At 43.6% G+C, this 27,904-nt stretch overlaps 1 protein-coding gene across 3 annotated transcripts in view; it reads left to right on the top strand.

Moving 5' to 3' along the window:
* Positions 1-27,904, top strand: part of Mfsd6 (major facilitator superfamily domain containing 6) — a 48,607-nt gene that overhangs the window by 12,263 nt on the left and 8,440 nt on the right. For all 3 annotated transcript variants that reach the window (XM_006974856.4, XM_015993740.3, XM_042260405.2), the window contains exon 2: positions 13,767-13,864. In XM_006974856.4, coding sequence (XP_006974918.1) covers positions 13,767-13,864 — 98 coding nt within the window. The remainder of the gene's footprint in view (positions 1-13,766; positions 13,865-27,904) is intronic.

Raw genomic sequence — 27,904 nt, 5'->3', positions numbered from 1 at the left:
CCCACATGTGGGAAAAGCTTCTTAAGAGCCATTTCAAGTTTGGAATATTATTACTAAACTGTAAGGAGTCTCAAAAACAGAAGAATTTGTGATTAGGAACTGAAAGGGAATAACCTGGTTCTTATGTCCTTTGAAAGAGCAAAGAAATATATCTGTATTTATATCCTAGCCACCAGGCTGACTTATTAACAAGAGTGCACGTGGAACTGAGCTATTCATAGCTCAGAACAAAAGGCCACTGTTTCAAGACAGAAAATGAGCCCGGGGTTTTGAGTTAGCTTTGCTTTCTCTTCTGTCTTCAGCAGCCGGAGGCTTAAAGAGAGCAGAGCTGACTTGTCACACTTCCGCAGTCTTGTGCCTGTAGCTCCAGAGCCTGCCCACTGCACTGGAAGTGAAGACCATCCTTACATGCTCACTGTTTAGGCAATCACGGTGGAGACCCATCTAGCAGTCCGTGGTAATCTTAAGTGACATTCTCCGTGACCTAGAAATTACATTTTAGGGTAAAGGATCATTTATACATATGCAAAAGAAACATGTGACCCTGTACATGTGTTCACTGTCCTTTCCCTACAGTGAAAAACAGAATGGTGACATTCGGTTCAGTGGAGTCACAGGAAGGAACTTTGCGCGGGAGTTAAATAGACTAAAATGTCAGCAGAGAAGGCTCTCAAAATACAAAACGAAGTGGGTAAATGTCTGAATGACATATGCTTTGATACATTTATGAAGGTTTTAAACAATGAATATTAAAAGTAAAACATCTTCATGAGTATATCAATGTATTTAGAAAAATATTGAATTAAGAGAGACAAAATGCATTCTAAATTCTTAAGAGATTTAGATTTTTTTTTACAAGACATAAACAAAAAAGGAGCAGGAAAACCCATGTTGTGTGACAGTGTCCTCTCCAGGGAAAGAGGGAAACAGATCCTAAGTTTCCATTTCTTGGTGCTCTGTGTTCTCTCCATTTTCTTTTGTTTGTATTTCCTATTTATTTTGAATCCTTTGCCTCCTTATAGTGGATTGATATAGCCGTCCTCCTACTGAAGACCCAATTATATGTGTGTGTCTAAGTCATTATAGCTGTGTTTTAAAGAGACATAGCTATCCAAACATATCGGGTAACCACTGTTTATGTTTACTATGTCATAGTAACTTGTCCCTGAATAGCATAAACATGCATGACTTAAAATGTGATTCGTATAATTATCATAGCCTCTGGCTCTATTTTCTTTTTATTTAACAATAAGAACTAGTCATATTTATGATATCTAATTAATAATTCATGTTCTACTGTGTCTAACAACCCTGATTTGAGTAGTGATTGTAGCACTTACTTAATATAAAAGGGGGCCAGAGCTGTAATGGGGCTGTTTAGCGTGTGCAGGGACATGGGTTTGATCTCCAGCACAGGGATGAGGTAGGACAGGGAAGGGGGGGGTCAAGCTCACAACGGATATGAAAAAGCCAACTGATGTCCCTGTCCCATTCATTATTGCTTCACTAATCCCTGCACAGTGTCTGAGCGGCTGCTGGATTATTTTGGTTCATTCAGTGTCAATCTACTGCCTTCTTCTTAGGCAAACCAAAAGCCTAAGTCATTTAGCTAATTAAATTCCCACATATCTATGGAAATATTTAGTGAGTTGCAATTATATAATTTAGAAGAAAAGAAATTCCCTAGAAGCATATTTTGTAACATCTCTCTCCAAAGCCTTTCTAATATAAAGAGGGAAAAAAATCCACTTTTATTTCTGAGGTATTAAGAGCTATTCTTTGATGTCTTTCTACTGAAAACATGCTTAAAAGAGTCTGTAAAAGGTAACAGTGGGTAGATCTCTGTTTTCCTTTGAAAGCAACGTACAGAACGCAGCTCTGGCATTATCAATGGAAGATGAACATCTGATTATATCCCCCTGGGTTTCATGTCTTTGGACAGTGCCACTGTGTGTTGTGGTTGCCTGTGGAGGTTGGGAGTGCTCAGTGATAGAGTGTCGGGCCACAGTCCTGAGCTGCCACCATTTCATTCCATTTAGGAGACTGAGAAAGAGTAAAATAGAACAGCTTAGGCTTGGCTCCAGCTGCCAACCTAAGCCCTAGATCGTTGGGCTGCATGCGGTCTGCATGGCTGGTATTGCCTTTGCTTTTAGTTTTCTCCGTTTTGTGAAGTTTCAAGTTCCTGGTCGGTGAAACTAGGGCTACATCTGTACCTAACTGCATTGCCTTTTTAAGAGCCAGTGAGATAATGTACAGCATTTGCTAAGGCTCAGCTAGGAACGTGAAACGATGTCATTACTGTTATAAGTTCACTTCTTGAGCAAATATTTTTTAAACACACAGTCTTGGCAGGCACTTTCTTAGACGTGGGCATATGTGCAGTGTACAGTAGACAGAAAAACAGGCTTCCTGGGACTAATGTTCTATTGGGGTGGGCAATAAAGAATAAACGTATTATTTTAGTCTGATGATGTGTGACATAAAGCAAAATAAAACAGCATGAAGCGTCCCAAATCAGCGAAGGCAAGGCAATGTTTTTAGAGTGCGTGTGTGTTGGGCAGAGGAGGGGGGGTCTTTCTCCAAAGAAATAACAGTTGAACAGAGTTCTGCACATGGAGATTTGGGGGACAGAAGAAAATTCAGGAGTGTGAACGGCTTAGGAGTGGAAAAGAACAGGAAGTCAGCAAAGTGGGCAAGAGTCCTGCACGGCCGGAGTGTCTCAGTGACAATGGCAGCGCCCTCCTGAGGGGATCTGACTTTGAGCAGGGGATGACATCAACTGACTGCTCTTTCTTTTAAAAAATGTTTATGCGGGGACAGTGTGTATGTGTACATGTTGGTGTTTGTGTGTGTTTGTGTGTGTGTGTGTGTGTGTGTGTGTGTGTGTGTGTGTGTGTGTGCATTTGGAGGCCAGAGGTTGACCTCTGGGGCCTTCTACTGTCACTCTCCATCTTATCCTTTGAGTCAGGGTCTCTCACTGAACCCGATGTTCGCTGATTGGCAAGTGGCTGGCCAGTGAGCATCAAGGCTTCTTCCGTCTCTGCCCAGGCCTGTGCGCTAGGGTTGCAGATGCACAAGACCATTCTTGGCTTTTCATGGGTGCTAGGGATCTGAACTCATGCTGTGTGGCAGGTACTTCTCTACTGGGCCATCTCTCAACTCCCCCCCACCCATTCTTGTTTTTTACAAAACAATTACTCAGTAGTTTTAAGTATTTATGTTGTCATACTTCTAGGAAGGTCTATTTTACTACATTCTTTGGATTTCAGAGAAATTATGAATTCTTTTTTTTTTTTAGTGAACTACAAGTTGATACTTCATGTGCTCTTAATTCAGTTGAAAGTTTTTGTTTGTTTCTAACAGCATCAAGATTTCTGAATTGCCCTATAATCCAGATCATAAGCAAAATATAAAAACATAGTAAGAATCTCTCATCACAATAAAATATAACTACAGGGTAAGACTGGAAGAACAGTGGTGTCTAGACTACCAAGTGAGTGATTCTTACGTACAAAGTGCCTGTAGAAACATGTGCTAAATGCCTTACCAGCAGGCTCTTACTTAATCCTAATAGTCCCTTGAGTTAGGTGTTGCTATGTCCATTTTAATATTTGTGATGGTTAAGTGCCCATGGTGGCACAGTTTGTAACCAATGGATGGATGTACAATATGTGTGTGTGTTCAGCCTTTGACATTGTGATATCTATCACCTTTTCATCTATGTTAAGGAACTTCACAATTAAATTATAAAAAAAAATGTTGTGAAGAAACCTCATAACACTCTCAGTAAGTCTGTGGTTTTATGGCTTTGTGTTGGGGCAGTCTAGTGACCCTGGGTGTGTGTGGCCGGTGGACTGTCGGTTGTACATGCCTGAAAACCGTCAGACTTCAAAGCCCGTTCTCAGCTTTCAGTTTATAAGGTAGTATGTGGTAGGGATGTTGTTCCTTAATGTAACCCATCCTTACCTCTGAGTCACCTTCTTTTCTTCTTGGACTGGGCAATGTCTGGAACAACTTCAATTCTCAGGCACCTTCACAATAGATAGTTGTGCTGCTGTGGGCTAGATTGTGTCCTCCCCTGAACTTACCTGTTGACACTCGATCTGGCAGTGGGGTGGTGTCTGGAGAGGAAGCCTCAGCCAGGCTGTTAGGCTTAGATGAGGTCATGAGCATATGGTATTAGTGCTTATCAGATGTGGTAGGAGAGAGCTTGTGCTCACCTTTCACGTTTGCTGGTTCCCTCCCTCTCTCTCTCTCTCCCTCCCTCTCTCTCTCTCCCTCCCTTGCTTCCTCCACTCTCTCTCCACCTCCCTCCCCTCCTCATCCTCTTATATTTCCCCCCTTCCCTTCCCCTCCCTATCTCTTCCTCTTGCCCCCTTCTTTTTTTTTTTTTTTTTTGGTTTTTCGAGACAGGGTTTCTCTGTGTAGCTTTGCGCCTTTCCTGGAACTCACTTTGTAGACCAGGCTGGCCTCGAACTCACAGAGATCCGCCTGCCTCTGCCTCCCGAGTGCTGGGATTAAAGGTGTGTGCCACCACCCCGGCTACTCTTGCCCCCTTCTTTCTCTGTCATATTCCCTGGAATGTAAGGAGACTATAAACAGGTGGCCACCACCTGCCAGCTACTAAGAGAGTAGTCACCAAACACAGCCTTGGGTCTTCAGGCCCCAGAACGGAGAAATGAATGCCTGCTCCTTAAACCACCCAGCTACCTTCTGGCAGCCTGAGCAAACTTTGCCTCTAAATAGAGTCAGGAAGGAGAGCCTGGACTGGGTGTAGAGAGCTGGATTTCCAAATGCTCTCACAGTTAAGGGCCACAGTAAAGGAACTCATGGTTCAGCATGGTGAGGTAGCTGTGGAACGAGTCTAGCAGTGACAGACCTTTATTCTTCTGCGTGTGTGTGCATTCTTGGTGACAGGTGCATTGGCTTGGCAAACCTACTGTGCGAGCCTAAAAAAAAAAAAAAAAAAAAATCAAACCAGATTTATCCCAAATCTCCTTCTTTTGGGAGGAAAGTGAGACCTCAGTCTGGGTCCTCTGGTCATTTATACACATCAGACATTATTGTCAGTGTAACCATAATGGATGGCCTCATGATTTCATTGTGATTACTCAAATCACTGATAACTACTATGACTATTTTCTTAGTAAGTTATTACTATTAATTGTATTATTCTTGAGTTGTGTGAGCTTTTGTTAGAAATTTGTTTCAAATGTAGGTAGAACATTGTAACACATATTTGTGAAATGAGATTTTAAGGTAGAGGTGTGTGTGTGTGTGTGTGTGAGAGAGAGAGAGAGAGAGAGAGAGAGAGAGAGAGAGAGAGAGAGAGAGAGAGAGAGAGAGAGAGAGCTCTGCCTGGCTCTCTGTGGCCTGCCCCTACCTCCCATCTTCTCCACCACGCTGGCTGCACTGTGTGGAGCCTTTCCCTGGTTTCTGTTTCTTACATAGCTGAACAGTGAACTTCTGAGCACCGTCTCTCAAAGCCAGTCAGCTGGAGGCAGCCTCCACTTGGCCCTTAGGTGGCAGGGAACCCTTCCTCACCTACCCACCCCCATTGTGCCTCAGTTGGATGCCTGTGGTGGGGTCTGCAGCTTCCTCAGTGAAGATGGACTCTGGGCTCATTTCCTCTCATAACACCATTTGCTTCTGGGTAAGCTTGCATTTGTGATCTAGAATATTGGACCGCTGCCGCCGGGTGGCATTTGCTTTTCTGCTTCCCTCCTCCTACCTGGTCTTCCCAATGATTTGTGAAAGTTTAAAATGTCAACCGTTTTCCAAAGCCAAGACAAATACACACCCAGCTTCCTTAATCTAAATGCACAGCTGTGTCCTATGAAAATACATTAAAATGCTCGTCTAATGTCCCACCTTGCAGTAGGAAAACAGCACCTGGCTGTTAAGTCCAGTTGTGACTTTGTCGTAGGGCTCCCCTCAGCCCTCTCTTTGCTCATCTGTGAAATGGGCTGCCGGAGTAGACACTGTGCTTCTCTTAGTTCACACTGGGTCTAACTTTATGCTTTGACTTTGGAAGATCACACCAGACCCCCTCCCTGACGGCCCTTGTTCTTTATTTTCCATGGTGCTCAGATGTAAGTAGTTTTTGCTGGTGCCTAAGAACTATGCAGAGAGCCATTCAGACAAATTTATCTGCCAGTCTAGCCAGTGATGGGGATGTGGGTGTGTGACTTATGGTAGCCGTGCTGGAACCTATTGACTTTCTCCAGAGCCAGCTGACTTCAGTGGAATTTGAGACCCAGAGTCATACGTATGGCGTGAGGCAGAATTGTCATGGTGTGGATGTTCTTGCTGAAAGCTTTGCATTTTGCTTACTGCTAGCCTATACTCTTTCTTGTTCTCTGTTCCACGTGTATGTGTGGTGAGGGGGGGAGGGGTGCCTCGGCGCATCTGTAGAGGCCAGAGGACAATTTAATAGTCAGTTCTCTCCTCCCACCATGTAGGTTCTGGGATTGAACTAGGCTGTCAGGCTTGGTGGCAGGCACCTGTACCCACTGACCCATTCTTCTAGCCCTACACTTATTCTTTACAGGCTTATTTGGCTTATCAAAGGTGGCCTCGTAGAAAAGACCTCTTCAAATATGCCTGTACCATGAATACATCCACGTGTCCCCCTGTGCTCCGCACTAGCAAAGTGCGTTAATTAGTACTGTTGGTAGAAGCCTCTCATTTCATATCAACCAGTGGAAAAATAAACACCAGTCCCACAGATAAAGTGAATGAGTAAACACATCTGGATTAAGCTGTACAAAGTGCTAACAGTCCTTCTCACAGACACAGCTTCAGCCTAGCTGCGGAGTCCGGGACACCAGCTCTGTCCCATCCTCTATGGCTAGTCTGCTTTGATGGAAGACAGGCGTTCTCCAAGAACATTCTGAAAGGGCCATTCCCTTTTGCACACCATCACAGCACCACGTGATTCTGCACAACACTTATCTTAGTGGTAACCATACATTATAGGCTGACCATACTCTCCAGGGAAGGTGAGGCCTCTGATATGATCATTCAGTTTTAACCATACTGCCTGATCTAATGGGTACTCAATAAATATTTATAAACTGGTGGGAATTATGAATACTTTAAATCAAACATCAATTAATAAATATTTAATAAACACATTTGTGCTACATTCTAGAGGTACAATGGCAGATGTGATAGAAATATTCATTATGTGTGTATTGTGTTTATAAGTGTGCGTGCATATTTTCAGATAGCTGGTTATGGTATAGGAATCAGTGAAGAGTTTGTGAAGAAATAAATAACTTCATAGAAATAGGAAGGGTACGAAAGATGTCCATATTTGGCAACATTTTTGACAATGTTCATGACTAAGCTTGAAGATAAACACTGTAATTTCTGTAAACATAAGCAGTTCAATGCATAGAGGTAGGAAGTGGCTTTGGGGACATCCTGGAGCACTGTGCAATGAAATCCAGCACATTTGCTCAACACATGCCTATCTCACAAAAAGACATTAACACTTAAGCCACAGATGTCTAAAATCCCAAGGCATTCCCATACCACAGCTGAAGGGATAAGCCAGAATGCCTGGAGGCCACCAGACAGGTATCCTGGGCAATCGGCCTCTCCTCGGAGGACAGGGCATAAGAACCACACTGCATCCGAAGGGAAGGTGAAGGGGGGACAATGGTCATTTTAGTTGTCTGTGTGTTGTGCAGCTACCGCTAAAGGTGACAGGAAGTCTGCGGTCTCTGCTGGACTAAAGCTATTCCGTGCTACTGTCAGGTCCTCCTCTTAGATGACAAAGAAGCTAAGAGCACAGTAACAGCCACCAGCAGCAAGGCCACTGTAGTGCCAGTTCCTGGCCATATTTATTTCTCTTTACTGTCCTTTTATCTGTATATTTTATCTCCAGGAAGAAAATTAAGAATATTCAAAACTAAATAGGGCTGTCCTTAATGGGATCCATCACTTCTGCTTTGTTGTTATATTTCCAAGTAGGTAAAAGTCGAGTGAACACGCATGCACACATGCGCGCACACACACTGAGCTGAGTGAGATCCGAAGGACACAGGGGCAGGTGAGATGGTTGACCAGTTGTCCCTTTGACATGCATATGGGCTGGAGGATGTAGTGTTGTGCCAGGTAGGCTGTGTGGGAAATGTTTTCTAATAGAACATTGTTTTGATGGGAATGTCCCCACTACATTCCATATGCTTTCTGATGATGTCACTCTTAAAGCAAACAAGCAGTTTCTTTAAGTCTGTATTCCCAAACCATCATTTTTTTTTTCCCAGACAGAAAATTATTGTGAACTTTTCAACTGTTTAGCAATGATTTGGTTTATTTACTCTCAACATACAGACTCTCAACAGATTAAAAATATAGGAGTAATATCCAATAGTATCTCAGTTAGGACCCTGTTATTTTTTTAACTTTATTTTTATTATTTTGTTTAGATGTTTAGGTGTACATGTGTGTATCTGCCATGGGTCTGTGCATCCAGAAAGGGGTGTTAGTTTGGCCAGAGCTGGAGTTCCAAGCAGTTTGTGTTGCCTGACATGGGTGCTAGGAGTTGAACTTTAGTCTTCCAGGAGAGCAGCCAGTGCTCTTACCAACTGAGCCACCTCTCCATCATTTTAAGCTGAAACAGAAACCCAGATCATGTCCTATGAGGGTGGAAAAGTCCAGTACCCTACATTACTTCTGTAAATACAGTACCTTGAGGTGCAGGTTTGATGTACAGCCAATCAGATGAGTATCTCAGGACAAGCCCACTTAGACTTCCTGTCCACATCCCTGTTCTCTCTGGAATAATTTCTAGAATAGGTCTGGAGTAGAAAATTGTACTTTCCCCCTCTGCCCTTATTATTTACACACACACACCCTTTTTGTATCCTTCCAACATGGTCTCTGTGAATCTTTCAGCTTCCTGGTTAATTTCTGTTCAGTCTGCTCCTGCTGTCTATAAAGCTTTTCCCCACTTTGTCCTTCTGACACAGGTATGTCTGACCCTGTGTGGGTAGCTGGATCCCATGGCTTGTTGTGCCTATGTCCTTAATGTATTTTATTTACGCTGCTTTCTCCCACTGGGTTGGGTTGTCAGGTGTTTGAAGGCAAAGAACATTTTCTGTTCCCCTTTATTCTTCTTGAACCCAGCACAGTGTACAGGGTACACAGTAGCATCTCACAAGAGTCTCATAACACTTTTCTCTGACTTTCATATTTTGCTCCAATTCAGGCTAGATAATCTGACAAGTTATTTGGCTCCTCATTACGTTTATACCTCTTAGTGGATAACTTCACTTACATCAAATAGCTGCTCCAAAATGGCCTAGTTCTTGTCTGCTTTTATTACTGACTCCTGCTATGAAATAGGAAAGTGAGGAAAGCTGCTGTGATCATCACACCAACGGTCATAGGTTTCCACATAAGCTTCCCTGGTACTCAGGAGCCTAAGGCGCTGAACACAGCTCTATGTTGAATGTTAAGAACTGGCCTGTGCAGACAGAGACACCCAATAACCTCCTCTCCATCAACCAACCTGTAATCTCATCTGAGTAAATGCAATGGTGAGAGACACCCTGACGAAATACTTCAGACAGGGCAGCTTCGAATACAATTATTTCTTCACAGTTCTCGCAGTTATCAGTACAGGACTAAAGTGCCAACAGGGTTAGCTTTTCTGGGGGCCTCTCCTTGGCTCGTCCTCCTCCACTGTCTGTCCCTTCACCCTCTCCTCTTCTGAGATGCCAGACCAGTCACATTGGGGTAGGACCCAGCCATGTGATCTCATTTACGTGACCAAATAGAGTCTCACTCAGGGAGTATTGGGGCTTAGCACTTAGGCCTTCAATTTTGGGCACAATCCAGTGTATAAAAGGGAACATATCATAGTGTAAATATCCCATTCAGACACTTACGGGATCCTTAGGTTGCTGGAATACTTTTCAGTGCCAGGTCAGCATGTCTATGCTTATACCTTTTCATAGACCCAAACACCCCTTCTCTTTCTGCTCCTAATTCAACCTTTGTGAATTTCTTAAAACTATTGTTCCACAAAATGGTTGGTGAGGGGAAAAAAATGCTCAGGCCCTGTTGTTTATATCTGCGGCACAGCAGCTGCCCCGATCCTATCACTGCCTCAGCTGCTGACTGAGCCCTCGGCAGCCGCCACAGCCTCCCTGCTGAAGCTGCAGCCCAGCGAAGCCTTTGCCTCCCACCTCCACCTCAGCAGCCTCCACACAGGGAGGCAAATGTTGTTTTAACTAAGTCTCTCCCTTTTTATTTTATCGATAAAGACTTGGGAGCCAGAGGCTGGGGTGAACACCTGCTAGCTCAGAGAGGCAGGGAAAGCAGCCAGCTGACCTTCCTCTGCCACCTTCTCAGAAAGAGGGTGTTCTCCTACGCCATCTGGAACAAAACTCTTCCAACAGGATGTCCCTCCATTCTATTTCCTGTGCCCCTCTTTCCAACCTCCCAACTTCCCCTCACTCTCTATGGTTATTTCCAGTCAACTGGTGGCTTGCAATCTCAGGGTTGACCAAATATCCCGCAACAAAGTTTGGTATTAGTCAGCTTTCTGTCACTGTAACAAAATACTAGAGGCAAAATTTGAAAGGAGGTAAGTTATGCTTGGGCTTTGATCTCACTCCATGTTCACTTGACCTTGTTGCTTTGGGCTTGTGACATGGGAGGACACCATGGTGGAGAGGGAAAGTGGAGGAAAGCTCGAAACCTCATGGTGGCCGAGAAGCAGATAAGCAGGAAGGGGGGCGTGTCCTAACATCCCCTTCAAGTACATGTCCCCTGTGTTAGCTGTTTTCCTCACTGCTATGACAAAATACGTCACGGTAGCATCTTAAGGGGAGGAGGGGTTTGGTTCTCACAGTTTTATGGATATAGTCCATCATGACAGGAAGGGTGGTGGCTGGAGCTTCATGCTGTGGCTTCTTCATATCTTGGTGAATTGAGAATCGGAGAATGGGACTGCAAGCAGGGTCAGGTTTAACCTTCAAGGACCTCCACCAGCCAAGCCCCACAACCTCCCAAGGCAGCTCCACCGGCTGTGACCTACACTGGCCTCTTAGAGTTCCCATTGTTCCCAACAGCACCACCATCCGGGGAGCAGAACTGCCACAGGTAGACTGTGGGGGACACTTGAGATCTAAAACTAAACAGGCCCCCTTGGCAATCCTGGGAGAGTGGTTTTTTTCAGAGAATAAAAAATTTCTTGGACACTTAAAACAAATGTCAATGCCACCATTCATCAAGTGCTTCTGTGCTGCGACTTCTTCACAAACCCGTGGAATATAATGTTATTATCACTATTTGACACATGAAAATCCTGCTTTAGAGAGACAGTAGCTTGTTGTGACTATTCTCAATTTCCTTCTTTTTATGGGGCTCCTTTTTGATCTAACAGACTTTCTGTCAAGACATAGAACCATGGGGATGAAGAAGAGGCTAACTTAAGTTCATAGCAACCCAGCTTGTCGGACCCAGGAGCTCCACAGCAGCTGCTCTAGTGACTGAGTCCCACATGTGGAGAACCCGGAGGCCACAGCATAACGTACCCTTTAATCTGGGCTGCTTGGCAGAGGCCGAGAGTTTTGGACTGTGTCCTGGATCAAATGAAAGTTTCATGGCTCAAAAACGTGGTTGAAGATAGGCAGTATTGATGTTGGAAAAGTGGATTATCCGTTTGTTTGTGAGAGATTTATGGGAGCTATTCCCGGAGACAGCTTGTGATGAGCTTGCCTGCGGTTCCGGACCCTGACTCAGTATCAGAACAGTCGTGGAGGTTTCCAAAGCACCACACCTGGCTTTTAGCCAGAGCGCTCTTTATTGAGATGGATCTTGACATCTGTGTTTTGAAGTTATCAGAGTAAATTTGATATAACTAAGGTTAGCAATTACTCAGCTAGGCCTGCAGTCAAGGTTGCGGTTTAAGGGCCAAACTGGCCTACGTCCCATTTTTTTGTATATCCCGTGAACTAAGGATAGTTTTCTATGTTTTGAAAATGGTTGGAAGAATGAGAAAGAAGAATAACATTATGTGAAATTCAAACTACAGTGCATCTCACTGAAATGTTGTGTGTCACTTGTGGCTGCCATCACACCACCACAGTGGGTTGAATGGCAGCCGACTGGCTCAGAAAGCTTCCGATATCTACGTCATGGCCCCTATTGCTGATCCTTAAGTTAGGCCAATTGGAGGCCATGTATGAGGCTGCTTTCAGTGAAGTCAAAAGGCCTGTGTAATGTGTTTTGCATTTTGGTAGTGGGGTTTGCATCTTAACTTTTGTGTCATTTTGTAAGAGAGAGAAGCTGATAGATTAGTAGCAAGTTCAGGAAAAATAATTTTTATCAAACAATTTTGAAATACATGCTTTTATTCACCAAGCCACGTAAGTGTGAAGAATATACTCTCCAGAGAACTGATGACTCAGGCCTCTATATCAAGAGGACTTCCTGGAGGACCTTCCAAGTTCCTTCCAATGGTGTGTCTCCATCCTTCCTACCCCTTCGCCTTTTCTTTGTCTTTTCTCCATCCTTTTGTTCCATATTTAGGATCACTTCTAGCCAGGGACCCAAGAGCAAAGTTGGAAAAAAGAGAGCAGTGTGTAGAAAAATGTAAAAACACAGCTGAGCAAGATGAGGACTGCCGCTCTGGTTGTCGGGTGGGATTTCTTTCACTTTCTGATTTTCATCCACTAAGATTTTAGAAAACATGAAAAGTGGGGCTGGAGAGATGCTCAGTGGTTAAGAGCACTTCCTGTGTTTCTAGAGGACCCGAGTTGGGTTCCCAGCATCATATTGGACATCTTACAACAGCCTGTAGCTCCAGGTCTAGGACCCTCTTCTGGCTTCTAAGGGTGCTCCCTCCCTCCCTCCCTCCCTCCCTCCCTCCCTCCCTCCCTCCCTCCCTCCCTCCCTTTCTCCCCTCTTCCTCCCTCCCTCCCTTCCTCACATACACACACAGATAAAGGAGAGGAAAGAAAAGCCTTGAAGTTATGAAAATTAGTAGAAAATGGGAGAAATGGGGAGGGAGATGCTCCTTATCGCAGTGTGTGCTAAGAAGCAGCCACCGTGGGGCCCAGGCTTGCTGTACAGCTTTGGTCTGTGTTTGTTTTGGTTTGTCCTTACATTTTTGGTGGTTGTGATATTAGAGGGTGCTGCATATTTATCTGTTTTGTAAGAATGTGATATCACGTGTAATTTGTAAAATAATGAACATGAATCAATTGAACTGCTGAGAAAACATTTGGTTTGATGTTCATCATTTGTGGTTGGCTTTCAATGATGTGAATCTCATGAACCTCTTTGGTGACCTGCGTATATAATCAAGGCTGAGGTTCCCATTTTTATACTCCCCCCATCCACCTTAACCTCTCCCCCCCATCATTGTGGGGAGCTACAGTCCCAGGCATATTTAGGCTACAGCCCCCTGGGAGGAAGCCAGCAGCGTCATTATAGCTGGCCGTGTGCCCGGACTATGTGAAAAAGCACCAGTTCTGCCAATAATAAAGTTTCAGGAAGGGCGATGTTGGCTTTTACATTAAGCATTTGGGCAAGGCAGTGGGCAGATACGGTAGGGCGGTCTCCTTCCTACACTGGTGGTTAAGTTTGTCCATGAGCTTTCCTGTTCCTAAGTTTGGAAAATATCTGTTGAATCATGAATGGTTTGGAGAGTGGAAACATAAATAATATTCATGATCTGTGTTTCATTCTGGGGCCCAACTTACTTTGCTTCATATTGTGTGTGTTTTTTTTTTCTTTTCCAGGGTTTTGTACATTGGACTGGCCTGCAATACAGCTCGCTATATTTACATTTCCTACCTGGAAAATGCCTGGACTGTCCTCCCCATGGAGGTCCTGCAAGGTGAGCTGATGGCTGGCTGGCATGAGAACATTCCATGCTGCACCAGCAGTGACTGACCCAGCCCTGACCTTCCCCATCAGGCTCTACCCCGGAAGGGAGGGTCCACAGCTCCGATGGCGGTGCTGGTTCTTCAGCTGCTCTGGGTGCTGTCTTGTGTTGAGCCAAACAAAGCTGGGTTTTTTTTTTCCACACCCTTGTGTTTAAACAAAGAAAGAGGAACTCCAGAATAAACTGTTCTGCTAGGCTGTCAGGCACAGGCCTCCAAAGGTGGTTTTAAAATATAAAAGGATGTATCTTTCAAAGGCTCAGGTTCTTCTGATTTTTTTTTAGATTAACTGTACATATGAGAAAATATGGCTCTAATATTTTCTCTCTTCAGTTATTTTATTGCATCTGGTGGCTTACAGCAGAAGCTTGAGAGTTGTGTTACTGTTTTTCCACGAACCCTCTAAATCTTTACTCAGACATGCTGGTCTGGCTTCCTCCTGTTGCTTCAGCGCTGTTTCCTGCCACAGCATAAATCTGAAAGATTTCCTGGGAGGCTTTTAGCATGTGGATTAAGAATACTGAAAGATGGATCTGTATTCAAAGCTCTTTTCTGGGTTAGTGTACATGATCCCCTTCAGATTCTAAAAACTCTGCTTACCTACTTAGTGACTGGCATTGTGATTATGATCATCAGGACAAGATCACTGGACCTGAGTGGACTGTGACAGCTTCAGCTCCTAAATCACTGTGCCAAACATTGTGTAATTTCATTAGCTGTATTAGATGTTACTGTAATTGTTTCCTAACCCAAAGGATGTAAGTGCACTTAAGCCAGGATAATGTCCTTTCTTGATTCAGATTCACAGTTACTCACCTAAGCTGACCGTATAAAATTCATGCTCATGACCATAGTCCCTCGTCACAATGAAAAAAATACATAAAGGACATGCATCACTTATAGCCATGTAATTATATAATTCAAAAATATACACACTTTAAAGGTGCTCTTCTCAAATCTGATATAATGTGTGAGTGGTAAGAGAAAATGTGTTTACAAATATATATATATACAAAACTGGGTATATAATGGTAGGTTATTGCCTGTCACAAAGCCAGCTATTGTCTGTAATAATTAGAACCCTGGAAGGGTTTTGCAATGGAGTACATGTCTCAGCATTGTGTCACTTGAGAATCATAAAGCACTAAACATGAGTAGAGAGGGAGCTTCACAGTGATAAGGATTTCTCACTTCAGTGGACTGTTCTCTCCTTGTATTCTTTAATAGCATTGTCTGTTGATATATGAGGGTTTTAAGACTCCATAAAATGATCTGTGTTCCTACTAAAAATGAATGTTTCTATAAGAATATAAAAATATATATTGTATATACACTGATATACTATTTTTCCTTTAACTGGAGATAGAAAAAGATCGTTTGCATAAGAGACTCAAGAAAAAAGAGCATGTGTGAATTTGGGCATGCTGGCTCATACCTGTAGTCCTATAGTACTTGAGAGGTCGAGGCAAGAGGATTGCTGTGAGTTTGAAGCCAGCTCAAACACAGTGTGAGATCCTGCCTCTAAAAACCAAACCAGCCAAACCACCACAACAAAGACATTCCTTCACGAGGTGTTGAAGAGACAGCGGAGTTTCATCAGGGAGGGAAACAAACGTTCTTTGTTGTGAATTTAGAAATCCTTCCCTGATATTTTTCAAAGATGTAGAAGGTGAACTGAGAGCCAGAGACACCGTTGAAAAGTGGACTCAGGTGTGAGGTCTCACAGCTGTCCTGGAAACCAGGGGTGTAGCATGTCACTACTGCACCGTGTGCAATGGACAGAGAAGTGTGCACCTGCAGTGAAAAGCTCGGTGGAAAGACTAGCTCTGTGGAAGCCGGGGATAGAGGCCTGAACATTTTATTGAAAAATGCTTTAAGTTCCGGTCTGAGCTGGAGTCTGAAGGGCCACCATGTGGCCTCTAGGGAGCAGACATTTGCTGCCGAGAAGCACTGTGGACCACAGAGTAGATGACAAAGGCCACAGGGCACCTTCAGGATGGAGTCACCGTCACAAACTGCTGACCTGGGTCACGCTTTCACATGGCATTCGCCTCCAGCTGTGTCGTATGGGTGCCAGGCATGTTCTCAGTCTAACAGGAATTCTCCTTCCTGTGGCCAGCTACGGCTTACACTTCTGTGCTTCCCTTTAGTCTCCTCTGTGCCCAGGGAAGCTCAGCCCTGATCTGACATGAGTGAGAAAGGTCTGTCAAAGCCTGCCTCCTGGCCCAGCAGAGGGTTCTGCAGCTAGCTTCCCCCACGCTCAGGGTTCCTGGGCTGGAGGACGGACATGGCTTCAATCCAGGCAGAGTGAGTGCTGCTGTTCCGGCTGCACAGAACCCCTGCCTTTGATATATGCCATCCCCAGAAGGCAGTGGCTTATCTGGATGAAACCAGTCCACATCACATTACTGAACAGGTTTGTTTGGGCATTTTTGATTCTGCTGCCTGTACAGACGTGTCCAAGTGACCTTATAGTATCTGACCTTAAAGGAGACCGTGCTTAGGATATAGTCAGGACAGGAAGTAATTGTAAGGAAACACCGATTACAGGACAAAGCCCCGGGCTCAAGTCCCAGCACTGCAGGGAAAAGGAAGATACCCTCACTGGGGCTGATACTGAACAGGCACCAAAGTCTCGGGGCGTGGGGAGGAGGCTGAGGCTGGCCGATGATACTCATCACTGACCATCTGGACACTGAGCAGTCATCACGTTCACTTTTTTATTCTTAACTAGTGTCACATGAGAGCCAAGAGGGTCTTCTTTCAAAATAATTACCTTATTTGTGTGTGTGTGTGTGTGTGTGTGTGTGTGTGTGTGTGTGTGTGAGAGAGAGAGAGAGAGAGAGAGAGAGAGAGAGAGAGAGAGAGAGAGAGAGAGAGAGAGCAGACATCTGGGTGCACTAGCAGTACATATTGAGAAGCTGGAGTGTAACTTCCAGGAGTTGGTGCTCCCCTTCCACTGCGGGCTGCAGGATTCGCACCCAGCTCCCCCGGCCTCTGTGGCAAGCACTCTTCTTACCTGCTGAGCCACCACCGGCCCGAGAGCAGCAGCTTCTGAAGAAGATGTCAGTGGAGTCTGTCTCTTCATCATTTTGCCACTCTCCACATCCCCTAACCACCATGAACGCTAATTCAGCAGGAGGAGGGGACAGAGGTGCTGGGCTGTGTTCTGTGTCCCAGCTCACCATCGCTTCCCCTTTGCGGTCACGTATGATGACCGTGAACAGCTCTGTTCCCCCTCTTCCTTGGAGCTGCTGACCACCCTCTCAGCTTCCTTCTCGGGCTAGTATGATAACAGCCTTCCCTCAGATTTCCTCCTTGCTAGGTCTTAACAAGGGACTATTTGGGCATCTATTGGGGGTTAAGATGTGGCCAGTGGAGCTGACTGGAACTGTAAGAACTCAGTTATTTCCTCATGCGGCAGTCAGTGTTCTCTGCAGCCCATCCTTCCGGAAGGTCAGCTACCATTTTCAGCAGGCAACTTGCAACACCATCCAAAGAAGCAGGCTTTCCACCTGTGGTGAGTCTGCAGCTTGTTTTAAAAGAGTGGGTCTGAGTGCCAGCAGCTCTGTTGGATGGTGGGAATCCAGCTGAGATTATATTTCTATTCTTGACCTTTACTTTTACTCAGGAAGCATTTAGACACTCAGAATTGTGATCCTGAGTATAAACATTTGGTAAAAGTCAGGATCAAATTTAATGTGTTCCTTTCCTGTGTGGGCGTTAGCTGTAGTAAATCACAGAAAAACTCAGCAGTGAATGTGATCAAAATTACACTTGGTATTAACGTGTATTGATGATGAGGGTTCAATCCCCGGGCCACAAGGTAGAATGAGAGAATTCTTTTGAGTCGTCCTCTGACTTCCAGACTCTCACAAGCATGTACCCTGCCTGACACACAAAGGAAACAAATAAATGTGTTTGTGTGTGTGTGTGTGTGTGTGTGTGTGTGTGTGTGTGTGTGTGTGTGTTTTAGTGGAGGCTCAGCAGTTAGGAGCACTGTCTGCTTTTCCAGAGCACTCAGATTTGATCTCCAGAAGTGAGGAGGGGCACAACCATCTGTAACTCCAATCCTAGGGGACTCAGTGCCTTCTTCTGGCTTCCACGGGCACCAGGCATGCACATGGTGCACAGATATACATCCAGGAAAAACACCCACACACATAAACAAAGAAAAAGAGTGAATCAGACAGGCTGCTTTGCCTGAAGAGCTTCTTTTGAAGGTTTATTTTTATGTACGTATGTGTATGTGTCTACATGAGTTTGTGTGCACCATGTGGATGTGGGTGTCCACAGAGGCTGGAGGAGGGCACCAGATCCCCAGAAATGCATTTACGGGTGGCTGTCAGCCACCCAGCGGGTGTTGGGAGACAATCACAGGTCCTATAGAAGATCAGCCGGAGTTCTTCACTGCTGATGAGATTGTCCCCTTCCTCTTTTTTTTTCCCTTAATTTTTATTTTGTTTAATTTTTGGGGGGAGAGAGATGAGTGGGATTGGGAGGCATGATGTGAAAGACACAAAGAAAAAATAAAAAGAAAGTTAAAAAAGAATAACTATGATAGACAAATTGAGTAATTAAAGTGGCATATGAAAGTCAAGTACGTACTTTACAGTTACTAAAAGTTCTTTTACAATGTTTCCTTCAGAGCAGAAACTCTCTTGTTCATTTGTATTCACCTGAAATGCCTTCTGCTCTGAGGACCCTCTTCTGGCAGTTGTGCCCCACATTTCGATTTTTCCAAAACATTTTCAACCACATGGGCTGTTGCATACTTTAGGACTTAATTGCTTTCTAATTGGTTTCCAAATACTAGTTTTGTTTCCTGAGTGTAACCCCTTGAATAAAAGAATCCATGCCTCTACCAAATTCTCCAAAGACGTACATACATAGCTTGGTTGGTATTTTCTAACTTCCAAATATCCTGATCAATAGCTAAAATAGTTCTAGCTTTAAAATGTGTAACTGTCAAAGAAATTCTGAGGCCAGAGACACTGTCACTTCTCTTCCCTGGACAATGCCTTGCTGTCCCTGGCACACCCCAGAGACACCAGAGTGTTTTACTCGTGAACCTTTGTGTTAGTTGAGGAAGTCATAGAGTGCTGTTTACTTTGCATTCCAATCTGCTGCCAATAATCTCTGTGTCCTTGGGCAAGAGCCTCGCAATCCTGAGCTATAAGAAGATGCTGAGAGTATAAATAAGTATTAATTAAGCAATCAGTGAAAAGTATTACCATAGCCTATGGCCATAGTTATCATCCAATAGGTGTTTGGGGACATGCTCATACAAAGGTAAAGTACTCAATAGATAAAGATCAGTGTCAAGGAGAATATACTTTAAAGGATTCCCCTGCTAGGGGCAGTGAAATGTTTTAGTGGTGAAGAGTAAGCACTGCTCTTCCAGAGGACCCAGGTTCGATTTTTAGTGACCCTGTCTAGTGGCACACCATTACCTGTAATTCCAGCTTCAGGGCATCTGATGTCTCTGGATTCTGACGGCCTAGCACAACCACACAGAGACCCACATGCATACACATTATTAAAAATAATAAAATAAAATGTTTTTTTAAAAAACGCTCTTCTAAGAGCTTGTGCATGACAACCTGGCCATGAACTGGCTCTGAGACCGAGTGACCAAAAAGCATGTGGGAATCATGAGTGGCCAGTGCATACTAGTCTTCAAATTGCCTTTGAGGATGTGGCATTTTTATGAACATTGATATAAAATTCATTTTATGGCTGCATGGAAAAACATAGTGTGTGTAGAATGTAGTGTTGCCAAGTCTTCACATTAAACACATTCAGCTTAAACTGACACTCCTAAAACCTGCTTTAATGTAGGCAGAAGGCAAAATGTAAGATTCACGAGGCTCTCAAATGTTGCGTGAGGTTTTGTGAAACTCACTCTGTTTCCATTTGTGATCCAAAGTATATAAATGAGATGTATCTAGTGTTTTATTTTTCCCCTGTCCACTTTTGTTTATATATGAAATCGGGAAATCTTCTCCAGCTTTACCCACAAGCACTTCCTCCCTCACCCTTTAGTACGAGACCTACTGCCTGCCTGGCTTCAATTCATTGCCCTTTTACTAGGTATGAAGCCCTGTGCTGGGTGCTGGGTTCTCAAGGGCGTTCATGGGCTCTTCTTTCAGATAAATCCCGTCCCCTTTCACTTACCACTGCTGCATGGGTTACCACAAGCTCTGTGATGGCTGGGGCCATTTCTTGTCCTTTATCATGTGAAACAGTCTCCGAGGCACATGGTAATGTAATCCCGAACGGATGCACAAAAGAGGTTCTGGAGGGCTATGTATTGGCAAATTCAGAGACCTGGGCCCTTAGCAATAATTGCTGTTTTTTTTTTTTTCTATTTAAAAGTTTGGTTTTTTTTAAATTTTACATACCAACCACAGTTTCCCCTCGCTCCCCCATTCTTGCTCCCTCCTCCCTCTCCCCCTATCCACTCAGGAGAGAGGGTGAGGCCTCCCATGGGGAGTCAAAAAGTCTGGCATATCAAGTCTAGGCAGGACCAAGCCCCTCCCCTGTGGTGATATATTGTGTCCCCCAATATATTGTGCACCCTAATAAGGCCTATCTGAGGATCAGTGGGAAAAGCCAGCCACTATATTAAACAGAGAAGTCAGGCCATGGTAGCACATGCCTTTAATCCCAGCACTAACCATAGAGGTCTGGAGGTCTGTACAGACAGACAGGAAGTAATGTAGGTGGGTGGAGAGAGGAAGTGAGATGCAGAACAGAAAGGCATATAGGCATGGGTATACAGGAAGTAGGTCTCTTTGGAAGCTGAGGAGTTAGTGAGGTGAGGTTGGCTGTGGCTTGTCCTATTCCTTGATCTCTCGGCTTTCACCCCAATATCTGGCTCTGGATTTTTATTAATAAGACTGTTTAGCAATTTGTCTTACACCCCCCCACCCCCCCGCTGCATCAAGGCTGAGCAAGGTATACCTCCATAAGGAATGAGTTCCAAAGAGCCATTTCATTCACTAGGGATAAATCCTGTTCCCACTGCCAGTGGCCCCACATATTGCCCAAGCCACACAACTGTCACCCACATTAAGAGGCCTAGTTCGGTCCCATGTAGGTTCCCCAACTGTCAGTCCATAGTCTGTGAGCTCCTACTAGCTCAGATCAGCTGTCTCTGTGGGTTTTCTCATCATGATCTTGACCCCCCTTGCTCATATAATCCCTCCTCCCTCTCTTTGAAGGGACTCCAGGAGGTCAGCCAAGTGCTTAGCTGTGGATCTCTGCATCTGCTTCCATCAGTTAATGGATGAAGGTTCTATGATCACAATTAGGGTAGTCATCGATCTGATTACAGGGGAAGGCCAGTTCAGGCACCCTGGCCACTGTTGCTTGGGGACTTAGCTGGGGACAGCCTTGTGGATTCCTGGGAATTTCCTTAGCAACAGGTTATGGGGTTCATAATGACTCCCTCTATCAAGATATCTCTTTCCTTGCTCTCCCTCTCTGTCTCTCCCCCAACTTGACCATCCAATTCACTCATGTTCTTTTCCCCCATCCCTTTCCCCCCCTCACATTCCCAGTTTACCCAGATCTTATCTATTTCTCCTTCCTAGGGCGATCAATGCATGTGCTTCAAAGGGTCCTCCTTGTTGCCTAGCTTCTCTGGGGCTGTGGATTGTAGCCTGGTTATCCTTTGCTTTACATTTAATATCCACTTATGAGTGAGTACATACCATGTTTGTCTTTCTAGGTCTGGGTTACCTCACTCAGGATATTTTTTTTCTAGTTCCATCCATTTGCCTACAAATTTCATGATGTCATTATTTTTCACCACTGAGTAATACTCCATTGTGTAAATGTATCATATTTTCTTTATCTATTCTTCAGCTGAGGGGCATCTAGTTGTTTCTAGGTTCTGGCTATTGTGAATAATGCTCCTATGAACATAGTTGAGCATGTGTCCTTGTGGTATGATTGTGCATCCTTTGGGTATATGCCCAAGAGTGATATTGTTGGTTCTTGAGGTAGATTGATGCCCAATTTTCTGAAAAACCACCATACTAATTTCCAAAGTGGCTGTACAAGTTTGCACTCCCACCAACAGTGGAGAAGTGTTCCCTTTGCTCCACATTCTCTCCAACATAAGCTGTCATCAGTGTTTTTGATCTTAGCCATTCTGACAGGTGTAAGATGACATCTCAGAGTTGTTTTGATTTGCATTTCCCTGATGGCTAAGGATATTGACCAATTCTTTAAATGTTTATGGGCCATTTGAGATTCTTATGTTGAGAATTCTCTGTTTAGATCTTTACCCCATTTTTTTTTTAATTTCTAGTTTCTTAGGTTCTCTATATATTTTGGAGATCAGCCCTCTGTCAGATGTGGGGTTGGTGAAGATCTTTTCACATTCTCTAGGCGGTCTATTGACTATGTCCTTTGCCTCACAGAAGCTTTTCAGTTTCAGGAGGTCCCATTTATTAATTGTTGCTCTCAGTGTCTGTGCTACTGGTGTTATATTTAGGAAGTAGTCTCCTGTGTCAATGTGTTCAAGGCTACTTCCCATTTTCTTTTCTATCAGGTTCAGTGTAACTTATTTTGAGGTCTTTGATCGATCCACTTGGACTTGAATTTTGTACATGGCAAAAGATATGGATCTATTTGCAATCTTCTACATGTTGACATCCACTTATGCCAGCACCATTTGTTGAAGATGCTTTCTTTATTTCCATTGTACACTTTTTTGGCTTCTTTGTCAAAAATCAGGTGTTCATAGGTGTGTGGATCAGTGTCAGGGTCTTCAGTTCAATTCCACTGAGCAACATGTCTGTGTTTATGCCAATACCAAGATGTTTTTATTACTATAGCTCTATAGTAGAGCTTGAAGTCAGGGATGCTGATCCTCCAGAAGTTGCTTTTTGTACAGGATTGTTTTGGGTGTCCTAGGTTTTTTTTTTTCCATGTGAAGTTGAGTATTGTTCTTTCAAGGTCTGTGAAGAATTGTGTTGGGATTTTGGAGGGGATTGCATTGAATCTGTAGATTGCTTTTGGTAAGATTGCCATTTTTACTATGTTGATCCTACCTATCCAATAGCATGGGAGATCTTCCCATTTTCTGACATATTCTTCAATTGTTTTCTTTAAGGCTTAAAGTTCTTGTCATACAGGTCTTTCACTTGTTTGGTTAGAGTTACCCCTATGTAGTTGGAAGTTTTTCTGTGTCCTGGCCAGCTGGCTGTCAAGACAAATCTCTCTTTCCCACTTGTATCCCCCAAGTAAGAGGCTTATATTGATTATAACTGCTTGGCCATTAGCTCAGGTTTATTACTGACTAGCTCTTACACTTAAATTAACCCATAATTCTTATTTATGTTTAGGCACATGTGTAGATGTATCCAACCATCTTGAGATTCTCTCTTCCATCTCTTGTATTCTGTTGGTTATGTTTGCATCTGTAGTTCCTGTTCATTTTCCCAGATTTTCCTTTTCCTGAATTCCCTCAGTTTGTGTTTTCTTTATTGCCTCTCTTTCAATTTTCAAGTCTTGAACTGCTTCCTTCACCTGTTTGTTTTTTCTTGGCTTTCTTTGAGCAACTTATTGATTTCTTCCAATTTTTTTGTTTGTCTTCTCCATTTCTTTAAGGGAATTTTAAATTTCCTCTTTAAGGGCCTCTATCGTCTTCACCAAATTATTTTTAAGATTGTATTCTCCCGCTTCATCTCTGTTGGGATGTTCAGGTCTTGCTGTTGTAGAACCACTAGGTTCTGGTGGTGCCTTCTACTCTTTATGTTGTTGAATGTATTCTTACACTGTCATCTACCCATCTGGGTTTGGGGTCATTATAAGTACAAGTGTTGATTTCTCCTCCAATTGGTGCAGGTGCTGCCTGTGCCTGGGGGGGGGGCACTGATGCCATTGGGGATAGTGGTGGAGTGGCCTCATTGCAGGACACTTGCCTGCTGACTGTCTGCTGGGGCTACAATCAGTTTTTAATTTTCTTCTTCTTCTTCTTCTTCTTCTTCTTCTTCTTCTTCTTCTTCTTCTTCTTCTTCTTCTTCTTCTTCTTCCTCTTCCTCCTCCTCCTCCTCCTCTTCCTCCTCCTCCGGCAGGCTTGCTATTCACCTTCTGTTTTCTTTTCCTCATGGACCTACAGCTTTTCCAGTATGCCTTACAGTTAGTTATGTCTGGCCAGTACAAAATGAAATACTACCTCTCCACCTAGTCCATAAGACTTCCCACATGCAATCATCCCTCTTTTTTTGGATGCTGAAAGCTGGGCTGATGGGGCGTTGAAGAGGCGTCTGCAGCTGGGGCTGTGAATGCCTGTGTGAAGCACAGCTGCTGACCCTCTGGTCTCCTGCCCACTGGACTCCGTGTGAGCAAGAATATTACTCAGCAAAGCTGGGACCCCGAGGGTTGTTTGTTATGCCAGTCTGTATCGTAACAGTTGCAGGTACCTTCTACTGCCTGCCCAGCGGAGGCCTTAGGAAGAGCACTTTCCTACCGAGGCTCACCAGATTGAGCTTTCAGAAGCTCTCCTGCTCCCCACAATTGAGAGACATATGCTGGACCAAGTGAAGCATTGCTTCTGCTCCTCCATGGGAAGGCCTGCCACAACCGACGTTCTGAAACAGGGCGACGAATCGTCTCTGTCTTGTTCAGTGAGTGTACACACAGGGCTAAGGAATCATCTATGACTTGTTCAGTGAGTGGCCATTATGATTTGATTTCCCCCAGCCAAGCAGCACTGTACAAATGTCTACGTAAGCAGGGATCTCCCCTTCTTGTACATTCTGTTTACTGCAGTAGATCTCTACTGTGGGCCAAGAGAGAACTGTTTGGAAATAGATGTTTTAGAATATTGTAAGAATTCCTTGGGCATATGGAAACTTTGCAACATGCATGTTATGCCAGCTCCTTAGGGAGGAGACAAGGTGATAATATTCCTTTCTTAGCAAGCTAGATCTTTGCTTATGTGTGATATTACCAGCAGAACCCCACAAAGCAGTTTAACTTCTGTCAGTCCTCAAGCAGTTATTGTGAAGCAGTTTGCTGTAGCGTTTACACATTCAGACACCTCAGCTTGAGATTCCTTCTGCTGCTCTACTGTCCCTCTGACCTTGAACAAGGCTAATCTCTCTGTGCCCAGCTTTCCTCTTGGAAAATGTGGGAACACAGTTCCCATGGTTTGGAGGAATAAATGAAAGTATACGGAAAACAGCATAATTTCTTGTAGAGAAATCTGCAGTAACAGTACAGCTAATGGAATTCTTACCTCCAGGTCAGTACAGACCAAAAAGTATGAAAATATTATTTCGTCTCATGAGGCCTCCAAGCTAATCCTGACTGGCCCCAGTAAAGCTAGGGAGGACCGAGGCACTAGACTTGTGTACCTGTGTGGTCTTTGGGAGTCATTCATTGTCACCCAGCATATTTATTAAACATTTACTGTGTGATTCGGTGATAATTACTATCACAGGACATCAATACATTTATGACAAATAGCCAAAGAAGGGTGAACATTGTTCTAGCAGAGTCCATCTGTGTGACTGCCCTTGTCACTGCTGCTACTTGGAAAACAACATCGTTTTACTTTTGTATAATCTAACAACATGGTTATATAATCTTTAGGGATTTAAAATTTTGTAACCCTTGTAGAGAGAATGCTCAGTTATTAGGGGCCTTTGTTAGTTAATACCAGACAACAAATTCTAAAAGTAATTTAAATATCTGTCTGAAGTTATACTGCTGGAAAATGCTTTACTTCTCTTATAAAACAAAATTTTAGGGGTTGGGGATTTATCTCAGTGGGAGAGCACTTGCCTAACAAGCACAAGGCCCTCGGTTCGGTCCTTAGCTCTGGAAAAAACCAAAAACAACAACAAAAAATTTTAGAAAACACAATTTTTGAAGGAGGAAGGTGTCGGGGGAGGGGGGAAGAGGGGGAAGAGGGAAAGATGTGAGCAGGAGACGTGAGAGAGAAATGTGTAGGTTACTGTTCAAATATTTTTGTGTGTAATCAAGCCCTTATATATAGAATAGTTCAAGACTTACATTTAATCTAAAATCACAACCAAAAATTTAATTTAATGTTGTGTTCACATACATAGCCAAGCATATTATCTACCTCTACTTACAAGTCCTGGAGCTAATGGCTTAGACATAGTCATCAATAAAGTTAACCCACAACCATTTGATATAGTTTGGGATCATTGAAAAACATTTCTTAAAGATGAATCAATTTGCATTCTACTATTGAGTTTTATTTCTCAGTATATTTCTGAATTTTATTCTAGTGTTACTCATAAAAATGATAGAGGCATCTGAAAAAGAAGTCAACACCATCTCTAATAACATAAATGAAGACATCCCCACTGTATACTACTACTGTGTCAACATTCATAGCTGAGACTCGGTCTGGGCATTATTTAATTCTAAAAAGACTGATAGTATCTACAGCTGTTGTTTAATCAGACAAAGCAAATAATTTTTTAAACATCAGTGGAAATTAAGTGTGCATACTATCAATAACCATTCAGTCCATATTTCTAGTTAAAAAACAACCTAGCTGGGTTCAGGATGTAGCTCACTGATAATGCTTGCTTAGTGTGTGAGAAGGCTGGATTTAACCTCCGCACCACCAAAAACAAAATAAAAAAAAAAAAAGCCCCCACAAATCTACTTCTGTGAAATGATGACTGAAGCATACATGAGAAACAGGGAAAGGATTCTAATGCTTCTAAGTTAGTGATGAGGCAGGCATATAAGCTAATGTGAGCGGTAAACACAGTTTATTCCTTTCTGGCCCTCCTTAAAGCATGGGCAGCCCACACGACTTTTTTTTTTTTTTTAATATATTTTATCTATTTACTTGTGTGAGGGTGTCAGGTCCCCTGCAAGTGGATTACAGACAGCTGTGAGCCGCCATGTGGGTGCTGGGAATTGAACCCAGATCCTCTGGAAGAGCAACCAGTGCTCTTAACCACTGCGCCATCTCTCCAGCCCCCCACACGACTGTTTTATTGCATGCCACACATTGCAAATTAAGATTCACCATTTTGGTGCTGGACGTAGTTGTATTCCTGTAAATACAGATTTGCTTCTGAGATATGGCTAAATTATCTGGAAACAGCACTGTCCTGCTAAGTTTTACTTTTAAGGTGCTGAGGTGAGGTCAGATCATGACCCCCCAAAACCCTCCAGTGTTCTTTCTTTGAATCCCAGGGATGATGTGTTTTCCAACAGGACCGAGCTGAAGACTCAACATTTCTCCAAAGATACATAAATGGCCAATAAACACCTGAAGGTGCTCCGTACTCTGGCCAGGGATGTGAGTCAGTACACAGTGGGGGTACTGATTAGAACTGCTACTATGAGAAGAAAAATATTTAAAAAGTTCTGGCTAGGAGGCAGAGAAGCTGGTGAACTTGTGGATGTCTGGGGGGCGGGGCGGGTCAGGTGGTAGAGCTGCTGTGGGAAACCACTGCTCTAAATGTTAAACACAATGAAAGCTGCCCGAGCCGGGAAGTCCACTTGTAGCTGTATAAACACCACTATCTACTTGAAGATACTTAAATATCAAGATTTAAACAATATTATTCATACTAATCAAAATGAGGGAAACAACTCAGATACCATCAACAGAGGAACAAAACATGGCATGTTGCAATGGACTATTATTAAGCCTTTAAAACGATAAGAATTCTTTTTATATTAATTTTTGTTTTTGACAATTTTCTACACGTATATAATGTGATTATGCTCGCTATCTTGTGTCTTCTCATCTCCCACCTATCACTGTCAACCCCCCAAACCTCATCTCCACCAGTCCCCTTTTCCAGGGTCATGACTTTTAGTTTGGTTTTATGACACATTGAATTTACTCAGGACCACCTGTGTGCCGTTGGAGCCTGGAGGGGTCATCAATGGGTCCACAGCGGCAGGCAAGGATTCCCCTCTGCCCGCCAGCACTCCTGACGGTCAGGGACTCACTCTTGTGCAGAACCGTTGTA

The sequence above is a fragment of the Peromyscus maniculatus genome, chromosome 13, assembly GCF_049852395.1.
Source record: "Peromyscus maniculatus bairdii isolate BWxNUB_F1_BW_parent chromosome 13, HU_Pman_BW_mat_3.1, whole genome shotgun sequence".
NCBI classification, from domain to species: Eukaryota; Metazoa; Chordata; class Mammalia; order Rodentia; family Cricetidae; genus Peromyscus; species Peromyscus maniculatus.
This window is presented reverse-complemented; position numbering and strand designations above follow the sequence as displayed.